Source organism: Patagioenas fasciata, chromosome 4 (genome assembly GCF_037038585.1).
Source record: "Patagioenas fasciata isolate bPatFas1 chromosome 4, bPatFas1.hap1, whole genome shotgun sequence".
In the NCBI taxonomy this organism is placed as follows: Eukaryota; Metazoa; Chordata; class Aves; order Columbiformes; family Columbidae; genus Patagioenas; species Patagioenas fasciata.
In genome coordinates this window covers 70,163,566-70,187,500 of record NC_092523.1, presented here as the reverse complement: position 1 = coordinate 70,187,500, position 23,935 = coordinate 70,163,566, and the positions used below count along the sequence as shown (strand labels likewise).

At 37.4% G+C, this 23,935-nt stretch overlaps 1 protein-coding gene across 5 annotated transcripts in view; it reads left to right on the top strand.

Moving 5' to 3' along the window:
- The window catches only part of SYNPO2 (synaptopodin 2), a 92,196-nt gene extending 68,682 nt beyond the window's left edge, over positions 1-23,514 (top strand). For 3 of the 5 annotated variants that reach the window (XM_065837607.2, XM_071808104.1, XM_071808106.1), the window contains 2 exons: positions 1-1,800; positions 19,275-23,514. The exon at positions 1-1,800 is cut by the window's left edge and continues 383 nt beyond it. In XM_065837607.2, the coding sequence (XP_065693679.2) occupies positions 1-1,800; positions 19,275-19,841 (2,367 nt within the window). In that variant the 3' untranslated portion in view covers positions 19,842-23,514. Of the gene's footprint in view, positions 1,801-4,951; positions 5,377-7,507; positions 10,323-17,343; positions 17,644-19,274 lie in introns of those variants that run through there. The other 2 variants (XR_010651340.2, XM_071808105.1) reach the window with 2 other exon arrangements.
- The last annotated feature ends 421 nt before the right edge of the window (positions 23,515-23,935 follow it).

Below are 23,935 nucleotides of genomic sequence, written 5' to 3'. Positions count from 1 at the left end.
GACGAGATGCAGACGCTTCCAGAGAGCACAGGTAAAGGGGCCCTCATGTTTGCCAAGAGACGGCAGAGGATGGATCAGATTACAGCTGAGCAAGAGGAGTTGAAGGCACGCACAATGCATACAGAGGAACAAAGGGAAGCCACCATGTCAGAGAACTTCCAGAGAGTAAGCTCTTCAGCTTATCAAACAAAAGAAGAAGAAATGTCAAGACAGCAGACCTGCGTGAGCAAAAGCTACACAGACGTGAGCCAGAATCATAGCAAAATTGTACAGCAAAATGGCTTTGGCTTAGCACCACACACAAACCCCTCTTTTCAGTCCTCTGAATCTCAAAAAGCAGCGTCTTTGAATAAAACAGCTAAGCCCTTCCCTTCTGGGGTTCAAAACAGAGCAGCCGCACCATTTTCACCCACAAGAAATGTCACTAGTCCTCTTTCGGATATACCAGGACCACCTCCTTACTGCTCTATTAGCCCACCACCTGAGGCTTTCTACAGACCTGTTTCAGCTCCTGTAGCCAGCAGACATGCTCCAACGATGTGGTCACCTGCTGAGCCAACAGAACACATAGCATCCAGAGATGAAAGGATTGCGGTGCCAGCCAAAAGAACTGGGATACTGCAAGAGGCAAAGAGAAGAAGCACTTCAAAACCTATGTTCAATTTCAAAGAAACACCCAAAGTAAGTCCTAACCCTGCCCTGTTGTCCCTTGTACACAATGCAGAGGGCAAAAAAGGTATTGGAGCTGGTTTTGAATCAGGACCTGAAGAAGACTACCTCAGTTTGGGAGCAGAAGCTTGCAATTTCATGCAGACTCAAGCATCTAAACAAAAGGCCCCTCCGCCTGTTGCTCCAAAGCCTTCACTCAAGATCTCTCCTCCTGCTGGTACCCCAGTTTCACCAGTTTGGTCACCTCCAGCTGTGGCTTCTAACAAGGCTCCTTCCTTCCCAGCACCAGCCTCACCTCAGGCAGCATATCCTGCACCACCCAAATCTCCACAGTATCCTCATTCTCCTGTCCATCCCCCAAGTACTCTTAACCTAGCTGGTCCTTTCAAAGGGCCTCAAGCAACCCTAGCAAGTCCAAACCATACACCCAAGACACCAGTCACACCAAGTGCCGGAGGAACAAAGTCAACCTTTGAGATGCCACCAGAGATGCGTGGAAAAGGAGCACAGTTATTTGCCAGAAGGCACTCTCGAATGGAGAAGTATGTGGTAGATTCAGAGACTGTGCAGGCAAACATGGCACGAGCCTCATCTCCAACTCCATCTTTACCAGCTTCTTGGAAATATTCATCTAATGTCCGAGCACCCCCACCTGTTGCCTATAATCCCATCCACTGCCCATCTTTTCCTTCTGCTGCTACCAAGCCTTCCTCTATGTCCACTGCTGCTACCAAAAATACAAAAAGAAAACCCAAGAAAGGTCTCAATGCTTTGGATATTATGAAACATAAACCCTATCAACTTGATGCATCTTTATTCACTTTTCAACCTCCTAGTCCTAAGGAAAGCCTAGCTATTAAGCAGACCTTGAAGTCACCCACTTCAAAGCAAGCTCTACCTTTCAGACCACCTAGTGCTGGCTCTCCTCCTAACGCCCGGGCATCTTCTGTGTACTCTGTGCCAGCCTACACTTCACAACCTTTGTTCCAGTCAAATGCTTCTACCCCTGTAAATGAATCCTATTCACCTACAGGTTACTCTGCATTTTCTAAGCCAGAAACCACCAAATCCTCTTCGTTTATTGCTCCAAGGCCAAAATTTTCAGCAAAGAAAGCTGGCGTCACTGCACAGGTGTGGAAGCCATCAATTATTGAAGAGTAAACCTTATAGCTGAAACTTAGTGTCCATTTTGCTTGCAAGCAATTGTTTGCAGTGGTAACCTGGCGCACAAACAGTGCCAATAGTATTCCTTAGCTTAATAACGTCAGATATATCACCTGAAATCTGGGTCCAAAATACTTAAACTTTTCTAAGGAATAAAAATAGAGACAAATTTTAGCACATTTATGCATATTATCAGATGATTTATACACATAACATCCTGAAATGAATACATACCATTGTATTAAGTAAGCAGGACACTAGGTTTTTGCTTCAGGACTACTATAATAGAAACAACAGTAACCAATATTCCTGGTATGTCCAACTGTTAGAGAAGATCTTTTTTTCTGCCCCCCTCCCCAACTATGTTCTAGTGACACAGGGATTTGAGGATTTGAGGACTTTTTTTTTTTTTTTTTTAAGAAGTGCCTTATTAAATGATATTAATAGTCATATGTATTACTAACATAGCATAAAATAGATATAGTATTAGACTCTGACCGATCACTAGCAGAATACAACTGGATAGACCTTTGGCCTGCACAGAACGTCACTGAATTCAGTCAGACTCTGTCCTGGCTCAAAGGTCCTTCCACTGGAATCTGATTGATCAGCCAGGGGCTTAGTTTGTAAGCTATGTGGATCAGCTGTGATCCAAAATATTGAATTGCCTCTGTGATTTCACAGAGAATGTGCTATAAGGGATGCTGGAGTATTCTGAAGACTAACATAAAAGAGATGGAAATACAGCAGGAAAAATTGTTAAAGACTTCCCATTTTGGGGAAATTTGACATCGCAAGTGCAGACATACGTTTAGCCAAAGTTTGCCTTGACTCCACCAAGTGAGATAGAAGCCAGTAAATCAAAATTATTGAGCAGTCAGAGAGGTGTGCTGCGTTTTACAGCTGCAATGTAATGCAATAGTTTATTGTGAAAGCACAGTGATCGGGAACGGAGTGATACATATATTCAAGAGCACTGATTCTTGAAACCAGAGTAGTATATGCCAGAATTAGCACTTAACAGTAAATCATAAATATGACCATGCCTTTCTATTGGTCTCTCATACACATTTTATAACTTTCACTTGGGGCCTTACAATGCTTCTTCCTACTTTAAATCTTTTTACTCTGGTCTTATACTTCCACCTTTTACTTGTCATATTGAGGACTAAGGATTGAAATACTGCTACTGTATAAAATTCTTAAGGGTCTGTGGTCTTGAAACCTTCTGTATAATATTGCAGTGAATACAGAGGCTTGCTGAAATCAAGGAGCTATATTAGAATAGTTAGCGTGTTTTTCAGTGAGCAGTCCTGTTAGCATCAGTGGTGCTAGGTTTGAAACGAGGTGTTGTTTCACACAACTAAGGGTATAAAAATCCATCCCAAGCATGAAACTAAAGATTAAAGCATCACTCTGTGGTGGCAGAATCTGTTGATATATTTGTTTAAACTACCATCCAGCTAGACACAGACCGGATTATGGATTTTTTTAATCATAGGGTCTTTTAGTAGAACTATATATTGTGATGAAGACACCATTCCCCAGAAAGAACAAAATCTCCTTAGTTTGGTCTCCTGATGGTAACTCAAACTGCAATCAAATTTGAGAAGATTTAGCTGCACATGCAGAAAACAGACTGGAATCAAAGTCTAATCAAGCTAATAAAAATCACTCCGAATTTTGGATCACCAAAATCCTACTCTCCCTTTTAACTTTGGATTGGGATACTGATTGCATTAGAAAAAAATGTCCAGGTGATCCCTCTCCCTCTTAAAATTCAGGAGAATGATGGGAAATTTTGAAGAAAATAGTTTGAAAAACTCAACAAAGAATTACACTGCATTTGTCTGGAAACAGAAAGTAGCAATATTCTAATCCTTTGGAGATCTCCCTTCTATCTGTTTTCCACTGTCAATATCTGTATTTTTCTTCTACCATTAAACTTGTCCCTTTTCTCTCTGCCTGTTTGGTTTTTCTTTTCCTTCAGTTTGGTTGCTGTATCTTTGTTTCACTTACCTATACAGACTGACAGTACATTTTTTGGGAAATCTGCTTTCTATGCAAGCTGTTAATATGAAATCTCCTCCCTTCTCCTCTTCCCTTTCTCCCTTTCTCCCTTTCTCCCTTTCTCCCTTTCTCCCTTTCTCCCTTTTTCCTTTCCTTTCCTTTCCTTTCCTTTCCTTTCCTTTCCTTTCCTTTCCTTTCCTTTCCTTTCCTTTCCTTTCCTTTCCTTTCCTTTCCTTTCCTTTCCTTTCCTTTCCTTTCCTTTCCTTTCCTTTCCTTTCCTTTCCTTTCCTTTCCTTTCCTTTCCTTTCCCTTCCCTTCCCTTCTCTTTCCCCTTTCCCCTTTCCCCTTTCCTCCTTTCCTCCTTTCCTCCTTTCCTTTCTTTCCCTTCCTTCTCCTCTAGTAAAAGTTTTACCTGAAGTTACATACACTATTTTAGAAGTCTAAGATACTAGTATCTACTTGGAATAAACATACCCTACCAAAGATAAGGGTACTGCTGCTAGGGAGATATATAGAAATCCAATCAGCCTTTTACTTAACAGTCTCCTCCTGTAAAATACATTTGCCAATTATAATCACATTTCTGTACTTGTTCACCCCACCACGCCAAGAATATTTCCTTAATTAGGAGATTTTTAGCAGTTTTGTACTTCTACCACAAGTGTTGATGTTGATGCATGTGGCTACTAACGCAACCCAGCAGCTTACACAGCATGGTCACCAGTTCATCTCAGGCTCAAGGCAGTAACTTTTGGAACTGGTCACCAGCTACTGAGTATCCTTTGTGAAACATGGGGATTACTGAAATCTAACTTCCAGCATATATACGCCTACATGGCATACCACTTTCCAAGTAAGAAATAATAAGTGTTATTATTCTAATTATCAGCAGAGGAAACAAGAGGTAAAACTGGGTTATATTCTCACCCAAAGGAAATCAGGTCGCTAGAAAGAGAAAAGTCAAGTTAATAGGAGATAGAAAAGAGCTGTGGACTGAAACAGAATTATTTCAGTTTCCTCAGCCATCTGTCTAGAACTAAATTCACCTAAAGACAGAAATGCATACTTGTCATCTTTAAAATAATTTTGCTATTTCTTTCATTTTCAGTACAACCCAGAAGTTCACTTAGGAAGTCAACTAAATCATATGTATGTTTACAGCAAAAAGCGAAAAGTCAGCTTCTGTGATAGCATTATAAAATATAGCTATTAGCCTACCTTCTCTTTACTTTGTCCAAAAGAAAAGGAAGTGCATCTATGCTGAAAATTTGGATTTTGATCACATTTGGATTTTTTGCTGTTATTCAAATGCAAGTATGTCACATGGCCTATAGCAATGACAGAAGGATTTTTTAAAGCATCAATAAGAGTTAAAAGCCAATGCCCCTGTGACACCAGTGCTGTTAACTCAGTTAAGATCCTTTGAAAATCCCATTCAAAGCCCAACTCTGAATTCATTGTCATACACGTACATCACTCTACATGCATAGTGCTTGGATCCAACTTGGCTTCAAGACTCTTTTTACTAATCAGGTAAGTCTGTAATTCTTATTAATATTTCAGAAGGCTAGCCTACTTAAATTAACAATTTTATCCAAGATGTCATCTCTTGGGAAGCAGATATTTAGAGGAAAGTTGATCTGTTCATTGTCATGGGTCCGAATTAAAAGCTAATGATGACGTCAAACATAGCTGCAATGTCAAGCAAATGAATGGTTTGTGTAGAGAGTACCATGTGAAACTTCACTTTGAAATGGCAATGAGGTTCTGTAAATGGTTTTCTGAAAGAGCTATTAGAATTATTTTAATATGACATGACAAGGCTACCAAGATGCAATTCTTATATTTACTAGCTAAGCATATTTAACAATGGATTTTAGGCCACCCCTAATAACAATGCTTCCAGTATGTTCACATTAAAAGAGGAATTGAAGTCTTATATGTTTTGTTTAGCACATTTAATTATAGCACATAGCGGACGTATTATACTGCACCAGTTTGGATCTCACCTTCTACACAGCCCTTTCACAGAGACGGCTACCTCAATCAAGGGTTTATACATTTTCAATTTCTGATTCAGTTATAAACCTCTTATTATAAAACCTGAATTGAAAACTTCTGTTTTGGAGATGAGTAGCTTTTAGACAAAAAGTTAGAATTTCTGTTGAGAAAATAAAAGACAAAATTTAGTTCCTGCACAAATAACTGCTTAACTTCTCCCAGCTTCTCTAAGGGAACCACTCTTCCCATGTTCCTGCTCAGCAAAAGATAACATATTATAACAAACAGAAAGATATTATTTAAATGTTTCTTTTTCTGTAGGAACATTTACAGAATATACATTACCGTATCTTACAAGTAAGCCTCATTCTTTTTCTTTCTGCTGTCTTATGGAAGAAATAATTTTGCATTGTCCTAAGACATGGGACCATATCCAGTAACAATAAGCTGCTTGTTTCCAACAGCACCTGGTCAATGCCATGGGACTTTATAATACACTCTAATTCAGACTTGCAGCAGGGAATGCCCACTTCTCTCCTAGACACAGGCTATTCACTTTGAGATCAAGACAATGCCATTCTGAGATCAGCCACCAAAAGGAGGTTTCAGATCATTTTGATCTGAAGTCTTCTTGCACTGACCCTAATTTTATATACCTATTTCTGTTTTATTTGTTTTATTTTGTATGCTTAATTTTATTTTATATAAGACATTCGAGAGTCAAGACACAAATCAGCCCTAAAACTGCAGTGACCTATTTTGCTGTCACCACAGCAACCATGTGGCGAAGAGTTGTTTTTCTTGTTGGCAGAGTGCTATTATCATTCACACTAAAATGAATGTTCAGAATTCTCACAAATTTGTGTTTTGAGTAAAGAAATACTAAAAGGTAGAGGTATTAGCAGGCTCCAAAAATTAGGATGTGAGGGGCTGGTGTGTTGTTCAGATAGGAAAACTAGTGCTGATTGGCAGAACAGCAATTTGGAGAGAAAATACTACTAGGATTAGAGGCAACCAAGCAGTGGGGAGAAAACTCCAGAAAAAAAGCAGACTCAACAGGATAAAATACCTCTCAGACGATCATGAAATACAGAAGTACAAGAAAAGAAAACAACCGGCAAGAGGGATTTAATTATTCTGCACAGAGATGGCTGACTATTTCCAGACTTCTGTTGAAATGTTTTAGATTACTCTTGGATGACAGAGTGGGTATGTTGGGTTTTTTTTCCCTCTACTATTTGCAAAAACATATTGTGAAAGAAACAAAATGCTAATACCCAGCAAAAAGAAAAAAAGTGAGCTCTAAAAAAAACCAGGCTGTATCAATAGACTATTGCTCTGAGAAACACCAGATATACAAACATATTACCGTAGATAGCTCCTATACATGAGAGTTTTCAAAAGCGCTAAGGTGAACTCTGATAAAAGATGATAAGCAATTATAAAGAGAACTCGATATCAGGTGATGTGATCTGGGAGGAGCACTGTTTATCAAGTATCCTGGACAACACCTCAACAAAGGACCAGGCTTACCATCATGCTCTGCTGCTCCAGCATCTGTGCAGGGAATCCCCTCTCCATGATGAGGCAGGGAAATACCAGTGGAAGGACAGCACTTTTCACAACTAATGATTTGCAAAATCTTTCTCCTCTCTTTTTCCAGGATCCTTTTCCAGATTCCATAGCTTTAAGAATAAATAATGATTGGTTTTAAAAAGATCCACTCTTCCTTTTAAAAAAAAAACATGATACAACTTTCTTTGCCTGAAGTCAAACGTCCAGGAGTCCAGTGATCGCTTTGGCAGTTCAGCATGGCAAGTGCAAACCTTAATTACACAGCAAACCTTAATTACACAGTCTACTCAGCTTCAATTAGAAATGTTACACAACGAAGAAACTTGTCAAGATCTTCAAAACCCATGGATTCAGAAGTTCTAAATTTACTTCTTGATGGTAGATTTCTTGGGAAAATATGTGAGCCTTATGATTTCATAGCACACTTGGTGCCACCATGACAACTTCATAGTACCCACAACAATGACTGTTCTTACTTTATAGTAAACATTACCTTTGTATGTGGTTACACAAGGGAGGAGTTGGAACCACTTGAGAGCTATGTTTGGCAAGTGCTTTTCAGACCGGTTGTTCACTACAGGAAGCATTTTAGGTTTTTTATCAAATGATTTAAAAAGCAGGAAAAATCCTGAAGCTCAGTGAAATTCTATGTTGGAAGGATCTCTACAGAAGCAGACTTGAGCTCTTCCTCTACAAGCTAAGACTAACCATATGATGATATTTCTATGGTTTTAACATTTGCTTCCTCGAGTAAGGCAGGAAAATACTTTTTCTTGATATAGCATGGTAATCAAGTCTCCTGTTCTCCTCTGCAGTTTTCAGAGGAAAAAAAATCTATTCTTGTTTGTACTGGTCTTGGCAAACTGTTTTTAACTACAGTGCATATGAAACCTGCACAAAGTAACGTGTTAGAATGTTATAATAACTGCACATTCCCTTGGGCTGAGGAAACAGCTATGAGAAAAATATCTTACTGAACCATGCTTACAGATGGACTTTCTGGATGAACGCTTCCTGTGTGGGGTAATTGATATCACAATACTAAGTGTTTTCAAACAAAAAAACCTCGATTGTTTTGTATGGTTTGAGACAGACTTCTTAAAACAGAGAGTTTCCATCAGGACTCCAGGCAACTGAAGGATAAGCTGCTATGAAAGTAACCAAGTCATTGCTAAATACGTGTAAAGGCTCAAGTGTTGCACAGATGGAATATTTCTCTTGACATTTCCATCTATACCTGAAATAATAGATTTTAACTGGTTTAAGAAAAGCACAACAAACAGAAGAAAAGGAAGAACATTACAGAAATAAAACACATTCCAAATCACCATATGCGTGTTAGATTACAAAGGGTCACATGGAGCATAACAGTCGTTGATTTCAGTATGAGCTTTAATTGCTTGGAAAGAATTCAGTATACCTATATCAGAAGCAAAAGTCTTCATACGGTAGTAGTCTATGAATGAATATTTTCAGTTTTTAAAGAAATTTTTTGTGGAAAAAAAACTCTATTTTTTTTTTTCAAAAAAATGTCAATAGGTGCTACTGATTTTTTCTTTGATCTGTGAGAATGTTACTTCGTACAGTCTTGTTGTGCAGGTTGTTGTTCATACACAACTTTATTACTGTGAACAAAAGCAAAGCAGGGTCATCTGGGTACACTTAATTTTCTTCCTACAGTCTTGATAACTTTCCCCGTCAGAGATAGGCTGAGAAGAAAACCTCAAAATCTGCTTGCAGTTTAATTTTCTTCAGCTAATTATATAGTTTTAGATATGTACAAACATATCTGTTAGTCCTACCCATGCTACTTGAATATCTTTTATGTACTGAAGTGGGCTGTAAATTTTTTCAGATACCTTGCTGCTTGTTTGGCTGATGTCAGAAAGTGCAGAGGTGTGACAAATGAGAAAGAAAATGGTGATGATGGTGTTCCATTAAAAAAAAAGATTTCATAAAATGAGAGTCAGCAACAGAACTTCTTATGGGGATGTCAATCTGCACCTGCTCTGTACTCTGTTGCACAGCTGTGAGCATTGCAGATGTACAACTTCTCTCATCCTAAGATTACTTTCAGCCATGTGTTTTGGTAGAAAAACTTGACACACTTGGTACTTCTACAGGAACAATACTGAAGTAAGCACCTGAGCTTATGTATATATAATTATAAAAGAAAACCCAAATATTAAACATTACTGCTTAGATTGCAAAATGAGGCACTTGTAATGAATGTTGTCTGTATTACCTTAATCCAACTCTCCAGTGCATGTGTGTGACAAAACCATCTGTGATCATGTCACCACGTGCTATTTTGTTCTGTAGGGCTCCTGACTCAATTCAGGGCACAGAATGGTATTGCTCATCTGACAAACAGCTCTTCGCTGTGTGGTTTTGACATTATTCTGTGCTTAGTAGCATTCCTGACTTAATGTACACTCTTCAAAGTATGCTCTTCAGCAGAACTATTTCCTCATAGTTTTTTTGTTAGTGTCCAAGTCACTCAGAAGCTATAGCTCATTTTCACACCACCACATTTTACAAATGACAAGACACCTAGTATTTTCAGAGTCCAGTAGCATGGGAACTAGTTATCATATGAAAGTATGTGATCCTTAACGAAAGTCTGTGATGGTTAACAGATCACAGGACTCCAGTGGAAGCCCAGAAAGGGAATCCTCAGTGACCAGCTGTGAAACCCAACCAATGAAAACACCTTTTGCACAATATACTCCTTTGCTATAGAATCTTAGTATTTTCTAAATGAAGCCCTGAAACAGCACTGGATGGGGCAGAGGTCCTGAAATGTAACCAAAATGCATATGTACTGGGCAATGATCCTTGCATTTCATTGCTTTTGAATACCTGACCTTCCAACTTCAGACCCAAGGGTTTTCTAAGAAAAACAAACCAAATCCTGGAATACCATGATAAAGCATACTCTAACCAACAGGGTCCTCCAGCATGGCTTGAACCCCCATCGCCAACTGCCATCATGCTGCTACAGTGACTGGCAGCAAACAGATGCTGACATCCTCTCCGTCAATCAGCACTGGGAAGATGAGACAGGTTTCTTGCACAGTCTTCTCTGACAGCAGAGAGACTGAGGAAGGACCAACTCCATTTCTCTGGGGAATAATTCTGTGGAACTCTGGAGAAAAGTATACAGTAGCGGGTACAGGTTCTTTTCTCCAAATATACCTTCCTTGCCTCATTTTTTAATTTTTCTCATTTCCTGGTCTCCTTATAGTAGCTTCATTGCAAGCTATATAGGTCAATTTTCCATTCCTTAGGCTTCTCATCCAAACTCAAGTACCTTGGCCATCAGGTTCTAGTCTCAGCACTCTCCAAGCCAGTACTGAAAACAGTTTTTCTTTCTGTATCAAGTATCACCAACTCCTCGTTTTGCTTTGTCCAGTCACAGAATTCCCTGTCCTTCCCTTGTGTGTTTCTTCCACCCTGTTGAAAGTCAGCTTCTTGCCCCCTCCCGTACTCAAATCAGATGTTGTCTCCTTCAAGGCTGCTTGGGCCCAGACAGGAGGTTGTGGGCTCTGTCAAGGGGCAGCTGTGCTCTGCAGTGCATCTCAGGGCTCACCAGTGAGTGTGCAGGCTCGGGTCCAGAGCCGACAGTGGGCAGAGGTGTGGGTATGCACCATATGCTGCATGCACTAATTGTTGGGCGTGAAAATCCAGCTGTGCAGACAGCACAGGAGCTGTGGAACACCCAGTGACTTCTCCAGCCTGTGGGGTTCCACATAGCCTGCAGTTTAGACAGAAAGAGAAAGCACAAGGACAGTCTTCTCATTCTCCTATGTGGTGTCCAAAGACACCACAGCCTACAGCAGCTTAGACCCGTGATAATGAATAAAGTCCTGCTGCCTAACAGAATATTAATGCTGCTAATAGAGCTCTCAGGAGCTAGCTCTGAAAAGCAAGGGGTTCCTAAAGAGCCTATCTAAGCTTCTCAACTTGAATACACACAGGAAGGTTTGCATGGAAATATGAGACACATCAGATACAAAGATTAGTATCAAACCGGTGCTAAAGCATGTAGTGGTATCACTTTTCAAGGAAAAAGATGCTAGAATTTTTTTAATTGACATGTATTTTTCCCTGCTCTCACTCTTCAAAATGGCTGAACTATATAGGTTCATTTGGTTGAAATGCATCATTTGGAATAAAGTAAATAAGAAAAAAGAAAAGACTGAAAATTTCAGTTTGAAATATTTGCTAAGAAAATTATAAAGAACTGGATAATTAATCTTTTAGTTTGGATATGTTCAGCAACACTTCTACCACCTTCAAGTATTACAATGTAATTTGTATTCATTTTCTTTGATTTTAGAAAAAAACATAATTAGCATTTACTTTGTATCAATTAAAAACCCTTTCCTTGTTCAGACAAAATATCAAGGTCAGAAACTAGGACCAACTTTGCACTTGTTTTTCAAATGTCTATTCAAAAGGCTTTTTCTTCTAAGACCTTCCTCTAAGCTGTGTAATACAAAAGTCCAGAAGGTGGCAGCAAATATTCTTCCTTACAAGAAGTAAACTGTCTGTTCCAAGGAAAGCTAAGGTGCCTATGGACAAATAAGTTCCAGCCATTTGCTTTTTATAGACACACCTGTATGGTACTTTGATAATATTATACGGATAAAGAATAAATGATAATGGAAAGCACTTTCTTTCATTTACACAGATGCAAACTGAGCTAACTGAATAACTAATTCATGACAGTTTAGCAGTACTCTCATGTTTCTTTTCCATTTTGCAGTAGTGAAGGCCTAATTGTAATACCTTACTTTTCTCCTCTACCATTACTTGACAACTAAAAAGACTTTATTGTCAAATGCAGAATTTGTTACAGAACTTGGGTAAGATGGTTGACAGTAACTGTTTCGTTAGTTTGTATACTAATGATGAAAAGACTATTCTCACCTGAAGTAATACCACAGTTAGAAACAATCTAAACTTAGAATAAACGAGGCTCCAGTTCTAAAATTCCCTAACAAGTTTTGAAAGCCAGCCTTAACAAGGCAGCTTGGAGGAAGTTAGGATCAGACATGAGCTATGGGATTCTCATCTATTGCTAGTCTCAGTACAGTCACCGACAAGAATTTAATTGTTATAAAGGTAAGATTCTCTGCCTCTCCACCCACTAATATCCCGATTCACCAAAACGCTGCATTTCAATTTTAGCTTGCTATAAATTATTTTCACAGTTTCAAATAAATAAGCTTTTTCCATTTTATTTCATTTTTTTTAACATTCATATTGTAAAATAGCTGTAGCTGTAGCATTTATATCAGAGCTGGCAGTATTTCAGAGAGGAATTAATTTTTCATTATGTGAAGTTTAAATTGTAAATGATTTGGGATTAAAAAAAGCTACAAGATTAGCAATATGACTCCCTTCCATACATAGTTCAGTTTAAAAATCTGAAGTACTTGTTTATGTGTAAAAAAAAAATAGAAAGAAGGGAAGAATTAAAAAGGCATAAAAATCAAGCATTAGTGATTTTGTCTTGCTGTTTCTCAGTGGTTATGTCTCTAACTGCAGTAGCCATTACAAGCCCATAGAAAGCAAAATGAGAAATGCATCAGACTGAGCTTTGTACAAAGGTGGTCATTTTTTGAAAGAGCACAACTGTTTTATCTGCCTCCCTTTTTCATGTAAACATTAGCCAGGCACTAGTGTTAACTCACATTTGAACATGTTTTGATATAGGATTAAGGACCGGGACTATAATGAAAAGATAAAAATAAAACTGCCTTAATAACTTGACACCTAGATAATATTTTTTCAAGTGACTTAATCAGGTGGGAGAATATGTTGCAGAGAGTTTCACTGAGACATGGACTATTAAGAGTCCAACCTACTTGTGAAAAGAAGTATTGAGTTTTCTTGACAATTTAATATATGCCTCCTTAACTGCTGAAAAGGCAGTTTCAGCATGCAAACATATCAACAGTTTTCACTTGTTAAGGAGATGTGCTAGCTAAGACAGAAAAAGAGTTATTGTGAAATAATTTCCCTAAGTAGTATTTGTATTCCCCTTTGGTCTGTAAGATGAACAATATCTTTCAGACCCTTGCCTTTAAAGTTTGCACTATTTTATGAAACAATGTATTGCTCTTCTTGTCTCTCAGCTTTCCAGAATTATCAAGAAATTTGAAAAAAGAGTAAGTTCCAAATAACTGATTTTTCTGGACTATTGATTCGTATATTATTGAATTAAAAGTACACATTCACATACCTGCTTATATTAAACAGATCTATATGTGCACACACCTTTTATAAGTACTGTGTTCACATTCATTTGCTTATATACTGAAATAGTTTCTTTTGGAGATAATGTTATGTTCATTCCAGTTTCTGTTATTACACAAAAATATCAAAGATGTTTGTGGTACAATAAATGTTTGCTTCATTGATCAGTTTAAAAATAGTTTTCATTTTAAAAATCAATGTTACCTAAAGCTCAAGTTTAATATGTTTGCATTGACACTTGGGCAGTTAGCACCTGTTAAATTCTGTGATTGCAGTGGACAGCTCTGAACTGCTTTTACTCTTCTTGACATCCAAGAATAACTTACCCTTCAATCATTATTGTAGAAAAGATCTTTCCGAAAATATTCCCACAGGGCAATAGAAACAAAAAAACCCAAACAAACAGAAAAACAAAAACAAAAAACAAATTGATGTCTGCATAGGGTTCTGGTTTGTTTTGCAGGACAATATTTAGAGTACTGGTACAGTATTGCAATGTTTTTTTTTACAACAACATTACAGTAATACAACATGGAATAATTTAATAATTCTGGTAGCATATTACTCTTCTTTCCCTTCTCCCTTCATTTCTGGGAAGAAGAATGGAAAGTCTCTACCCTCATTTTACGATCTTCTTCTAGCTTAAGGGAGGCAGGGGTAGAATAGTTATTTTCTATTTTACTCCGTATTGCCCACCATCTCACTTATGATCTGGGGTTTGTGCATTCATTTGAATATATGCTTGTTGAAAGATGTATCTCCAAGTATTAAATATGAAGGCAAAAAAACCAGATAGTATGACAACGTCTTGCTGCTGCTGTCCAGTAAATGATTAATGAATTCTAGTGAATAAATATTGCCTTAATTCCAAAGTTTGTGTTAGTTTGGAGGGGCTGAACACCAAGGTGGTGATAGAAATCCATATATCAATATAAAATACAGATCCGCTTTAAATTTGGAAATGTTCAAACTTAGGCTTTCCGTCTAGGAACACCACTGTCAATAATAAAAATTAACGGCAATGAAAAAAGGCAATATTGATAATTTCTCAGTTTCTGCATTTGAGATACACTTATATTTTAGCAAGATCACGCTTTTCTACAAGTGCCTAAAACCTATCTACCATAGAGTGTGAAAAAATGTGGTGATATTATATATTCTGAAGCCAAAGATTATTCCATTTCAGAACAAAGTTGGGATAGACAGAAATATTCTTCTTTTAAACTCAATAAATTATTGCAAAACTATGTCACTATGCAATGTGCAAAAATCTGCTGTGCAGGATGCTATTGGATTACTTTTATTACAACAGATACTACCATAACAACCTTATTAGTCAGTAGGCTTTGAGACTAAATTTCTCCTCTTTAAGGTCAGCACTGAGGTATTACAGCATACTGCACAAATCTGATGCATTTTCTATCTTTCTTCCTTGGGTGATGAAAGAAATTCAATAACTTTCTGTGAAATGGACATGAAAATTAGAAAAATATTCTGCTAAACCCAAAGGGGTATAACTGTTTAACCGCTTTACATAAATTAGTAGAATTGCTTCAGGCCAAAGCTGATATTTAATTTTCCCAAGTTTATTAAAAAGAAAATAAATATAAAATTTTGTTTCATTCTCTCTGAGCTTATGGGAATGTAGATGATGATGACAACTCCTGTTTATTGTAGAAGACCGTAATTCAAAATAACTAAGGCTCACTTTAGTAAAATATCTTGTCACCTTCTTGGATCTTCTGAGTATTCAATCCTCTTCTGCATAGTTATGACAACCATCCAGAAGGAAGCAGTTCCTGCTTCTCTTCAGTGATACAGATCTTACTGGATGTGTTCACTGTACCCAATGTACCTAGTCTCCAAACGAGATACTTGGCATCTTGTTGTCCACTGGAGAATTTTTTTGATAACCTGGTCTGTTCTTCCATCAGAACAAAGTCTCTCAGATGACTCTATTAAGATGAAGTCTAGAAATATGCAAGGTCCAGGAGGCAAATAAAAAAAACATATGTGTAAGCTACTCTGGCAAATTGAAAGCCAGTGCATTCAAATAGTACCTTGGCAAAATGGATAAGACTTGAAAGAATCACTCCTATCTTGGGGCTCTGAGGTAGAAAATGAGAATATTTATCAGCTTTTACAGAAAGATTTTTTTCCAGACAAATTAGGACAATCTCTCACTGTCCAGGTTACCTGGCAATCTGTAAATCAAATTCCATTCAAAAGATCAATGACAGATGTTTTCATCTATAGATGAAATCACACCTATTTAGAGCCAAGGAAAGTCATCCTTACATAATGAAACATTCTTTACCTCATGAGACAGTAAGAACTGTTTAGATTCTTACCTAGTCATTTTGTCTCTGAGAGCCTGACTACAGCTAAAAACAAAACAAAGAACGAATACAAGGAATTTTAGTATAACCAAGCTCATCCCTAAGGCACTACTGATGTTCCAGTTTGCTGACTGCAAGGCCTAAAAATCCAGCCAAATACAGACCCATGCTGCACAAAAGCTAATAAACTGAACAGAATCTTAGACAAAAGTGGAGAAAATATTTTTTATATTCCTATGAGACCACAACCTTCCATATCCAAAGCATTTCACTCCCCCTTGCCCCCATAAAGACCAACTGGAAAGATATAATACTATTCTCCAGATTATCAGTATTTGAGAGTCTGCTTTTTTACAAAACCCTTACATGCTGAATTTATGATTTGCACAATGTGACTGATGCTGTGGATAGATATGATTTGAAGTACAAATGGTTGTTCATTTAGGTCTTCCAAATTAAGGACATAGGAAATTCTCAAAGCAGTGCAACACTCCTTGCTAAATCTGGTTGTCAAAACTGTGTGCTAGTTCCTGTACACCATATTGTTTGATTCATACAGAAGGTTTTTCTATGAGGTCATTTTAGCTCTCTTCTGCCAGTTCACCTTCTTTGCCTTATATGATAACAAAGCTATCCATACAATAGTTTCCATCATCCTAGAATAATATCTTACTTTTCATTAATGACCTTGATTTTTGCTTGAATTTGCTCTACCACCTGTATTAAAAAAAATTCAGAACTCGCCATCATATGAATATTCAGCTTTGCCTATACTATTTCTGTGTTTACAAGTTGAACTTCTATCTTCGTAACATAGTAGAATGGCCCGTTTTGTTGGACAAACAGTGAAATGCACCTGATAACTCATCATTCTCCTGCTTTATTTCTAATGGTTAGGCCAAAAAGATACTTCTGCAACTTGACGAACTCTGGAGTTTTTCTCTAAACATTACAGACTATACAGGATCTTCATTTGTCTTGAAATGTCAGATATTTTATGTAACACTTCTTTCAATGGCATCATTTCCTTCTGCATCTCTAGAGACCTACAAACTACTCATGGGACTTGGAACTGGAATCTCCATTAAATAAAAGGGAATTTTTCTTTCTACTCATAGACGATGTTCTAGAACTCTCTTGAGAACAGTTAACACACGTAGACACGTTTGATCAACTTTTTCATCTCTCTGTACAACCTTCTCTTAGTTATCAGATTAATTTCTAATAGAAACTGTATCTCATTTTGCAGATTTGTTTTGATTTTGCCTATTTTAATAATACATTCTTGCCAATAATTTTTTAAAAATGCACTAACCAGGCTTGCAGAATAAGCTCTTTTATGTGGATTTAATGAAGAAAGAAATTGCAATACATTAGAGGAAGGAGAAGTATTCTGACCGGCCTATATGGGTCTGCCACTCACTGGCCCCAAGCATGATCTATAACCTGGACTCTTTACTTTCCAGGTAAGAAAAAATATCCCTCTCACCAGGTGAAGAAATGGAGAAACTTCAATCCATTCTTGAGAGTATATTGTTTAATCAATGGAGAAAAAAATGGATAAACCGTGCTTTTTGTTTATATGCTACTATCTTATTGGGACCCATCTGTATATGATGATCTGATCAGCCACATTTGAATGTCTGATGATCTCAAGGCTTAAGTGAGGATTCTTAAAAATTAACTGAGCTAAGTTGCCCAAAATGAAGTATTGTTTTCTGGATAGAAGTTGAACCTCATGAAAATTTCCCGTAAGTGTGTGTGGGTACCATTAACAATGTTGGGGAGTTTCCTCTCTGGAGCTGCAAACTGAGAATAGCTGGTTGTATCTAAGAGGTGAAAGGACAGTCCTGTTATGAAGCATTAGTTGTGAAACTTGTCAAAACTCTCATTACAAAACCTCTGTGTGTCACTCTACACTTTTTAAAAGAGATTCAGACTGAGCACCACCAAACTGTCTGAAAATAATGAAATCAGTAGTCTCTTTCTGAATTTTCATCTCTCATGTAGAAGGCTGATATTAAAACATAACTTCAAAGCCTGTGTGAAGCAGAGGTCTTTCACATTTCTCAAATGTGTTAAGATCCTGTGACAGAAAAGCCTATAAAATGTGACATTTCTATGTGAATCTTTGCTAGATAAGCTATACCTTGTACAATCAGATACCTACTCGCCGGTTGCTAGTTCGTGATCAACGTATTTTAAGTTTTAGGAGCTAATTAGGAAAAGTAACACAGGCCAATGTCATTTGAATGAAATTTTAGCAAAGCCTTTGGCAAAAGAGCCTGGAATCTCACACTGGATTTCAGAGTTAAAGGCATTTAAACCTCGGGATACGAATCAGTGAGTGTAAATCAATTCGTTTAGGAACCACATATGTATAGAGGCTACTCTGTTAGAACAATGTCATCTGTCTGTGTAACACAAAGAACGCATCTGGCTTGGGGAAAAGACTGTACCTGTTTCGCACTCTGCCAATGACTGTTGCAGCAGAACCTCCTCATGAACACAGTTTTTGTTTCAAAGTGCTGCATTACTAAGAAGATTAGGATTTGTCAAATATGAATGGATTGCTCCTATAAATGGGTCGGAATGTACTGAAATTTTGAGGGCATTGCCTTTTAAAGAAGCCAGGTTAAGTAGCGTCCTGCAAGAGTATTAAGTGAACCATTGCATTAACGTCTGTAATTTTTTAGTGTTCATTTCTGTGCCCTGAAAAGTGAAACATATGATAAGTCTAATGATTTTAGAGTAAGAAATGCCTTTCTTAAAAGGAGATTGCCTAAGATATGTTCTTGGACAGATGTCTTAGACAGAGCCTGTTATCAAATAAATTAGGCTGTGTCTGCATGTTGGAAAGAATCATGTAAACATACATGGAACTGTCACAACATGACTTCCTTTTCCATTATTAAGAATGGCCTTTTCAGAGCAAGGCACACTACCTAAGTAGTGGAAAAGCTGTACAGTTGCTAATGTAATCGTGCCTTTTCAGTCAAAGCCTGTCTTTGGTCTATTTACCTTCCTCAAAAATTCAATTTGTTTTGTCTTTGTTCCTGTTTCTTTGCCTTCTTTTTAATATCTCCTCTTTTCCCACTAAATTAAGAAATTAAAATACCCATATACATAGAAAGGGAATGCCAGGATGTCATGTGCTTTCACGGTCTGTTTTTCCAGGTTGGAAACGAAAGGACTTCCTTTTTTTGTTGTTAAATAACTGTAGTTATATTTTACATTTTGTTTTCCTAGGAAAGAAGCAGTGGACGCTCATTATCAGTTCCTGGGAGACCTTCTTCATTCGTTCCTCGAGCCATGTCTCCTCCTTCTCCTCTTGCATTTCAGCCTGCCCCTGACTACGTCAGCAAGCCAGACGCAGCAGCCGACAAGCCTGGCAAGAGACTGACTCCCTGGGAAGCAGCTGCAAGATCTCCTCTTGGCCTGGTGGATGAAGCTTTTGGGCCCCAAAATATGGAAGAATCCATTGCTGCTAATGTAGTATCAGCTGCTCGCAGGAAAACACTTCCTCAGCCACCAGATGAATGGAAACAAAAGGTTTCTTATGAGCCTCCAGCCCCAAGTGGTAGTGTAGCCTTATTAGGAGGGAAGCAATCGGGTCTTGTATCACCCCCCAAAAGCTCCCTGTCTGTGCCAAGTGCCACCACGCAGGCTGGCTCTCAGCTGCAGTATGCTTACTGCAGTCAACGGTCCAGAACAGATCCTGATATAATGTCCATGGATTCCAGGTCTGACTATTGCTTGTCAACAGCTGATTCAAACTACAATCCACAGCCAAGGGGATGGAGGCGTCCAACATGAGCAGCTGAAAGGCCTGGCATATTTTCCCTTCTTCCAGTTTAACAAGCCTTAGATTTGAGTTGGAGAAGGAAAGTTTCTTGCTGGCCTGACCATCTCTGAACTAAAGAAATTAGAAGGCAAGAGTGAATGGAGCACAGTTTTCACATGACTGCAGGGCTAGAAACCTCTAGAATAGACTCAGTTTTACACCTAACCTAAGATTGTTCTGTTCGTCAGAAGGCAAAACCACACATTTCTTGGGGGTGAGGAGTGGGATGAAAGTGGGGGAACCAATGTGCTCGATATAAAAATCTAGAAAGGATGTAGATGGAGACAGTACAAGTGCTTGTAGTTAAGTTAATGTGGAATAAATTAAAAAAAAAAAAAAAAGGAAAAAGGGCATTTTAAAGGCAAGTTCTATGGGATCTTGTAAGTTTTCTGGGTATGTTTGACATCTGAGTTCCAAGGTACTAGACATACCAGACTTGGGAAAGTTCCAAAGGAAGTGGAATACTTGGAAGCACTGGCTTATGTGTCTTATGTTTTCTTTACTGCATTTTTATGAAGCACTAACAAAGTAAATCAAGAAATACTTTTACTGTGGTAATAGTTAAAATACATCTGTGGTCATGGTACCTGAATCCTTACAACATGTAGATATATGCAATCTTATGCAGTCATCCATTTCAGATGGATTTAAAGACAGTCCAAATAAAGTCTTACATATTGTAATTAATCAAATAATCTGAACACAATAGGAAGAAAGGTGTTTCTAATATTTATCAGTACCATGATACTTGAACAACAAAAAGGATAAGGAAAGTATCTAGAATGTCTTTAAACTGGATTGCAAGTTAATTTTGTAATAAACTGTCAAACAAGTCAGAGGCTGAACAGCCTTTATTTCTCAGTGAAATGCACTACTTGCTGACATTTAATGCTACGGTGCCTAGTAATCTGAGTGGCTCTGCAGTTTTTCTTAGTATCTAGGTAGTTCAATGTTTAGAAAGATTTTGATCTGTATTCCTAGTTTGGAAGACATAGATAAGTTGTTTATCAAGAACAATACCTATTCTACATAGAAACTGGTATGTGAAAGAGAGTTTACGACATGTGTTACATGGTATGAGTCTAGCAGGAGTAGCAAATATTTGGACAGTTGGTTACAATTCAATTATCTTGATGGATCTGAAGAGATGGTAAATGATTTTTGCTGGTGTTACATATCTTGCATTTACAGGTTATTTAAACAACAGAATTGTGTTGCTTAAAATACATATATCCTAAGCTTATTGGGTAGTTTAGATGTTGTTAAAGCATTAAATGAATACCCCAAGTTTTACAAAGTGCTCTGCATCCTCCTCATTTGGTGGGGCATTCTCCAAGCATCTGTCAAGCACTGTCAACTAAAATTACTGCAGAAGCACTGTTAATTATCTTTAGTTTCAGTAAGGTTGTCAACTATGAGTAAAGTGTTTGGATTAGAAAGAACTAAAACATATATACAGGAAGAAAGGCTACACTAAGGAACATTCCCATCTGCAAAGAATTTTCCATTGTAGAAATTATAAAATGTAGCTGGCATAAATGAAAGAAGAAAATTAAACCCAAGTTCAGTTGAGCTGGAACTTCCCATAAGAACAAATAATTACATGAAGAATACGCTCTTAATAAGTTTAAGTTGGCAGTAATTCTCTAAATGATTCCCTGTATCCAAGTCAAGTTCAGGTTTGTGTTTTCAACTGTATCCTTTAGATTGTTAAACTGGAAACCAGATTAATGAGCTTGCAGTAAGGTATATTTTTACGCAATACTATTGTTTTAATTCTCAGAATCAAATGCCTAACTTTTGAATTCTCATTGAAACCAATGTTGTGAATTGTAAGGTCACACATCTCACAAAACAAAATGTGTGCATAATTTTAAGGTACATGCAATTAAATATTGCCAAAAATATTTTTAAGTTTTGATATTATGAAAAAATATGATACAAAGTGATGGTAAAAAGGATTTACTACTGCAATCACATAGCAATAAACACTCGAGGTTAAAGCTCTAAATCCTCCCCAAAACCACAATAAACATGTAACAACAGAAGAATCAGGAGTTTCAGAGAAATCACTGACGTTCTGTCAACGTCCCAAGAAAAACAAAGTGTAGCCTTATAATAATCTTCTATTCACGAGACGGAATTCATCATTAAGTACTTCTCTGAACATGAGCCTTAGTGATGTTGAGTTTCATGTGGCTTCATAACTTATATCTTGTCATAGACTAACTTGGGTGTTTACTATGATCTACTACAGATTTTTTCCTGCTGCTGAGGATTTACTAGCTCTCTTTCCCATATTGATTCTCTCTTATCTAATAAGGAATGAGTTCATGCTGCAGCGTTTGCCTCAATAGCAACACTGCTAAGCGCATTCATCCTCCAGCCAGCCGTCTATTTTCACAAAGTCTGTGGGCAATGGACTGGCTTTGATATCTGTTCCACTGCCACATAAAAATGAAACAAATAAACATTTTTAAAGTTATTAATGGGAGGATGACATACACACAGGTACGCAGACAGATCACATAGCCTCGTTTACAATGGGTATGAGGCTAAAATCAGATTGAGACAATGTACTGATTCCAATGGAAGCAGCAGGCCCAGATGAGTAAATGAAATATTATTGCACACAGAGCTTTATGAAGAACCACATGGCATTTTTCACTTTCTGTTCTTCACCACATTCCTCCACTAGTAATGCATCTTTCTGTCATATAGTTGTGACTGTTGTGTGTGAGCTTCTAATACATTAATGCAAGTATTTCTTACATTTGATTTTGAATGCACAGATCTGCTCAGTAAATGTGAGGATAAAATTCTCTTGATATTTTAAATAAGTGTTTTTTTCTGTGTGCCCTCAGAGGTGTCTCTGTTAATATGCAGAGTATTGAATACACAATATAACTGAAAATTTAGTTTCCTTAGTTATGTTAGATGATGATGTTCACAACTCTTGTTCATAATTTTGTTTTCATTTTGGTTTGCCTTAACACAACCAAATATCTATTCACATTGCATTTCTGCCTAGTAGCAAAAGACTGTATTATCTTTATAAAAGGCTTTTCACTTCTAAAGACTTCTTGTTCACTGCAAAGGACACTTTATTTCAGAGTGCATGCCAGAGATGTAAATCATATCATTTAATAAAGTGATTTGACCAATCAGGTTAGAAACACAATTTTGTTTTCCCTAAATTCTTGTCTGTTTGTTTAAATAATCTGAACCCAAGTAAAGCCTAATCTCTTTTTTCTGCACCATTTTTAGATTCACTGACTTTGCCTGTCGGTGACCTCATGCTGATATGAGCTTCTAGAAGCTTAAATCAGCATCGGGTCAAATGGCAACTTATCAAATTCGGTAGAATTTCATTTTCATACTGACTAAGCAGAGGAAGGAAATGCAGTGAAGCACAGTCTACCCAGGGAAAATAAGATGGTCAGAGCAGTTTCTATTGTTTGAACATTTACATGCCCACTGTAAAAAGCTGCAACTAACGTGTACTTACTATAATTACTTGTCTGCCTTACATGCATCTAAACCTCTGTTCCTGTAGGTTTGTTCGTAAGGCCTGCATTGCTGTATTCTCATATTGTTTATTCTGAATTGAAACATACATTTTGAGAATAAATTGTGAACACAGTCTTTACAGTATTCAGGCTATTTGGGTGAATAGCCTTAAAGAAACAAGCAGAACATGAACAATCTATCTGTGAAAAGCCAGATCAAATGTTCGCAATTTATGTGGAATGAATCACAAATGAGGGGTTTTTTTTGCTTCTGTAAAGCAAGCAGAATTTTGCCCCAATACAAGAAAAAAAACTGATGCATGTAAAACTAGGGGAACTGATAAAGTTTGAAAATAGTTTAGCTCTACAGAGGGTTTACAATGTAGTAAGAGATTCAGTATTCTTCCTTTTCATGGTTACACTTTCATTCTTCTTCGGTATAAGCCAGATTCAGCTTAACATAACTCCTTTGACTTCAGTAATTTGCAATAGATTAAAAATCTCACTACACATAGAAACAGTCATTGGTTCTGTATGATGTCTTACCCTCCAGAGAA